Source organism: Chiloscyllium plagiosum, chromosome 16 (genome assembly GCF_004010195.1).
Source record: "Chiloscyllium plagiosum isolate BGI_BamShark_2017 chromosome 16, ASM401019v2, whole genome shotgun sequence".
NCBI lineage: Eukaryota > Metazoa > Chordata > Chondrichthyes > Orectolobiformes > Hemiscylliidae > Chiloscyllium > Chiloscyllium plagiosum.
Window position 1 is genome coordinate 41325716 of NC_057725.1, and position 4651 is coordinate 41330366.

Below are 4651 nucleotides of genomic sequence, written 5' to 3' on the forward strand. Positions count from 1 at the left end.
GGAGTGGAGGTTGGGTTGGTGGGGGGTGTGGACCTGACGAGGGAGTCACGGAGGGAGTGGTTTCTCCGGAATGCTGATAGGGGTGGGGAGGGAAATATATCCCTGGTGGTGGGGTCTGTTTGGAGGTGGCGGAAATGACGGAGGATGATACAATGTACCCGGAGGTTGGTGGGGTGGAAGGTGAGGACCAGTGGGGTTCTGTCCTGGAACCCCTATTAGCCTATTAGTACCACACTAAATCCAGTGTTCCCTGGTAAGTTAGCTATTTTTTGCTATAATTTAGGTAATAGCTTGAAAGTTACCATGAGTGATGTTATTGCACACATGGCCCAAATTGTCTTATCAAATTCCTCTCTCTGTATTATAATACAGGCATTAATCCTTTTAAAAATGGCTGAAGTTATCTATAAAATTGCAGAAAAAGCAACTTGATCTCTGCATGTTAAGCATTACTCTCAGATTACTTTTGGGACAGTAAAATCTCATATTTGGATATGACCTTGTTGTATGAGCCATTATTAATTTGGCCGTATATTTGATTCAAGATCCTCTTTGTTTTGCTCTATCCATGGAAATTCAATGCTTCAAAATTTAGACCTCGTTATGGACAGGCAAAATCACAGCAAAATGATACTAGATTTTTTCAGCTTGAAATAAACTTGCTGGTCTTGCCAAATTATGCTGAAAAGATCCAAGACAGATAGAAACATTACTAAAGATGGATTTCAAGGTTTCAATGGATACAGCTGTGGAAACCCAAAGCTGGAAACCAGCTTCTACTGCATATTTACAGGACAATCGTGAAACAGCAAACTTATAGAAAAAACTGTGAATACATTTGTAAAGCATTGTGGAGATCTCAGACTTACCAGATAAATCACTGCTTTCAATGCGTTTTAGATCTGCATCGACCCAGAAAAGTTTCCCTAGTTTATTATCAATTGCCAAATCAACAGGTCTGATCAATCCAGTTGAAAATATTACTTCTCTTTCAGTGCCATCCAGTGCTGCACGTTCTATCTTTGGGGACCTCTCCAACATATTTGTAAAGTACATATACCTAAATAGCATTTTAAATAAATAACAAAAGGAGCATTAAAATAAGGATACTGTTGCTAGGAGTCTTTGTACTACACATTAAACAAGTATCCTTTTATAAAGGTTAAATAATATTTTAATGAAGTGGAATAAATCAAAGCTGTAGAACAGCTTCACTAGTATGATTCGAGGTTAGCGAGGAGAGCATCAGGATAGCAAGTTTGGAAGTGATGAAGAAAATTAATGAATATTTCAGCGGAAATTAACTGAAGGAGGGATAGATGCTCATGATATTATGAAGGTTGAAATAAATGGTCTTTGTGAATGAGAGGTGATAGGATTGGAAATACAGTTCATGGCTGCAAAAGATGCCTGATTTGTGAAGAATATGAGATGGAGCCAGTTTGGTTTGTACTTCTCAGCGTTTACATAGAGAAACATCTGGCTTATTCAAAACTGAATGTTGGACAGGCAGTCTGATAGCACAGAATCAAAGACAAAATCTAGAGAGTTGGTAGACAGGTGGATGAATTTGAAAAACTTAATTCAGATTAATAACTGCTCACTCAGTTTCACTTCATATTAACACAAAATAAAAGTGTGTTACCCTCTTTCTGCATTCACAACAATAGCTCTTGGTCGGTCATGTTCTCCACGAAGAACTATTCCGATGGGCTTTCCATTAAGTCTATTAACATTTATGGTGTTGGAAGTTTCACAAGTCCAATAGACAGTTCGACTGTAGATATCAAGGCTCAAGTCATGAGGCTGTATATCTGAGTTTTGGCTTTGATTTGGCCCAGAAACAACCACAAATGCCTAGATAAAGGAGCAACAAATTAAGGTGGGGGAAACTCTCAATTATTGGTTAACTTTACTGTACAGCACACTAGGAAAAAGCCATAAGATCCTCACAGCAACAATATACATGAATGACTTACATTAGTTTTGAAGTATTTTTCATTCAATTGAAACACAAGCAATGTTCTGCACACACATTTTTGTTGTCCTTTCTTTAAACAGATTGACCTAACTTTTCTGAACAGGATTAGGAACCCTATGTCTGGTCCTGAACTTGTGTTTTATAAAACACAAGTTCAAGACATTCTTCCCATGAGTTTTCTTACCAGGAAATTTCTAACCTTAAGAAGCCTGAATGAATCCAGGAACACAAGAAAATAAAAGAGAAGAAAATCAACACTGAAACCAAACCTTGTCTTCCAGCAGCAAGTGTCATTTTCTGTGATTTAAAAGTCTGTATCCACTTTGAAAACCAAATAGATAGAAGATAAATGCGTAGGGATATAGGGTACCAAATGGATCTAGTGTAAGGGCGATAGCTGGAATAAGAGTGGATAGCAGGTGGATAAGGGGACAGGGAGTTATGGTGCCAGCATGTCAAATAATTGGAAGTGTACTTAGGGTAAATTTGGAATTCGGTGGTGTCTTGTCCTGTGAGGTGGGGTAGGAGTTGAAGAATATCGTGTTGTGTGTTGGGGTTAATGTGGAGGTGTCGGGACTGCTGTGCGCTGGGTTGTCAAGGTCCCAAGAATGGTAGTTTTTGGGACGGGGAGGATCAATGATGAGGAGGAGTTGGGCATAAGTGGGTGGCCAATTTAACATTTGCTCAGGTGTCAGAGCAAGTTTCAATTCCCTCTAGCCTAAGCTGCTGCAGGGATTGTCTTTCTGACGGAAAATCTGGATCATTACAGCTTAACAATGGAGGATACACAGAGTTAGGCAATAATATTTTGGGCAGAATATCTTCCTCGTTTGTATCAATATTTAAATCCAACCATGAATGCAACAGATTTAAAGATCACTGACTAATGCTTCAATCACTTAATAATATTTGATTTAATTGGCCTAAAATTGCTGTGTTCTTTGTATTTGGCCATGAGATTGAGGTGTTGCTGGTTACGTCAGCATTATTGCCCAGCTCCAGGGCAACTAGAGAGGGGTGATAAATGGTCTAGTCAACAATGCCCACATCACATGAACGAATAATAAAAAGACTTCAGTGTCAGGCCAATTTAAATAAATGTTATTAAGTAAAGAATATGGAAACAAGTACATGTGTACCTCCCCCATCCCACCAATCCAACTTGTCCACTTGCTTGCTGCACTGTCTCAGAATCAAAATGTGTCAACACGAAGGAATCTCCTGATTCCAAAATGACTTTTATCAAATAGCATAACTAGGAAGAATTACCTTATTGAGTGTGTCGGCAGCTGTTCACATTATATCATGTTACGCTACTGTAAAGTGGTCGACAGAGACATTGTGTGACTAAAGCCAATTTAAACATGAACTCTGACTACCATCTCTAGGATAAACACCTCAATGACCCGTGAAAAGCAGCAATACATATCCAGAGCTCAGATAGGCTCACAAAATATCAAAGGCAAAGATGATCAAGGTAGATACATAGAATATAGATACATATAAATAAAGAAAGGGAGTGGAAGAGAGTGTACAGAAGAGAAGACAGACTTGCATTTTTATAATGTTTTCATGGTCAAAGTGCATTTTGACATAGTTACTATTGTCATGTAGGAAATAGCAGCCACGTTGCACACAACTAGCTCCCATAAACAACAATATGATTCTGAGTAGATCATTTGTTTTTGATGGGTTATTTAAGGAATAAATATTGACTCAAGTATGAGGGACAGTTGCCCTGATCTTCTTTGAAATAGTGGATCTTTTACATCCACTTAAGTATGCTGGAGTCTAATCTTGACTGTTTTGCTCAAATCCTGGAGTGACAACCCAGAAGATAGAGGACTGTATTTACAGCTTAATAATCAAAGATAATAAACCTTATAGGTTAAGTGCAATTTGCATCAAGATCTTTACAGTGCTTTTCATTGCGAGAACAAACCAAGATTTTGTGTTGTACTCTACACCTCATTAATACTTACAGCATTCCTTTAATGAGAATGCATCCTCATCATACCAGTCGATGTTGTCAGAACAACTTGGATACCTGAACAACTGGCATCCTTTGCACCCATGCCAACTATGAAAGGCTGCTGTTCAACCCAGACAAATGTTGCCAATCCATTTTTCCCCTCACCAGCAACCCAAAGGCACAACAGCCAGAAAGCCATGCTGCTGATGGCACAGCAGACATGGCCAACACTCCCTTGAACATTTGTCTCCACTCTCTCACCCTAGTTGCTCCAGGCCACACATTTTACCTGATCACACTCCATCCACACAACCTCTGTAGATCATCGCTACTCTGTTCCCAATGTCTACTGGAGATCTAACAGCTTGTCACTGTTCAATAGAGGATCATCACATTCAGGCAAGTAATCAGATGATTCCAAAGATGGGAATTTTATTCACAGACAGTAAAAGTGAGCACAGAAAAATGAACATAAGCTGCAGTTTGTCTCTCACATTGCACATCAAATGCTGGCATCACGATCAAAGGCTACTGAACAGTCTATGATGGTCTGCTGCACCCAGCTCCTATCTACTGGAACTGGGTGTCCATCAGGTCCTGGATCAGTGGTGCTGGAAGAGCACAGCAATTCAGGCAGCATCCGAGGACAGGCAAAATCGACATTTCGGGCAAAAGCCCTTCATCAGGAATAAAAGGCA

At 39.5% G+C, this 4651-nt stretch overlaps 1 protein-coding gene across 1 annotated transcript in view; it reads right to left on the minus strand.

The window, feature by feature from the left end:
- The window catches only part of lrp5 (low density lipoprotein receptor-related protein 5), a 180143-nt gene that overhangs the window by 27929 nt on the left and 147563 nt on the right, over positions 1-4651 (minus strand). The window contains exons 13-14 of the mRNA XM_043705916.1: positions 1646-1857; positions 870-1060 (exon numbers count right to left, since the gene is read on the minus strand). Of these exons, the coding sequence (XP_043561851.1) occupies positions 870-1060; positions 1646-1857 (403 nt within the window). The remainder of the gene's footprint in view (positions 1-869; positions 1061-1645; positions 1858-4651) is intronic.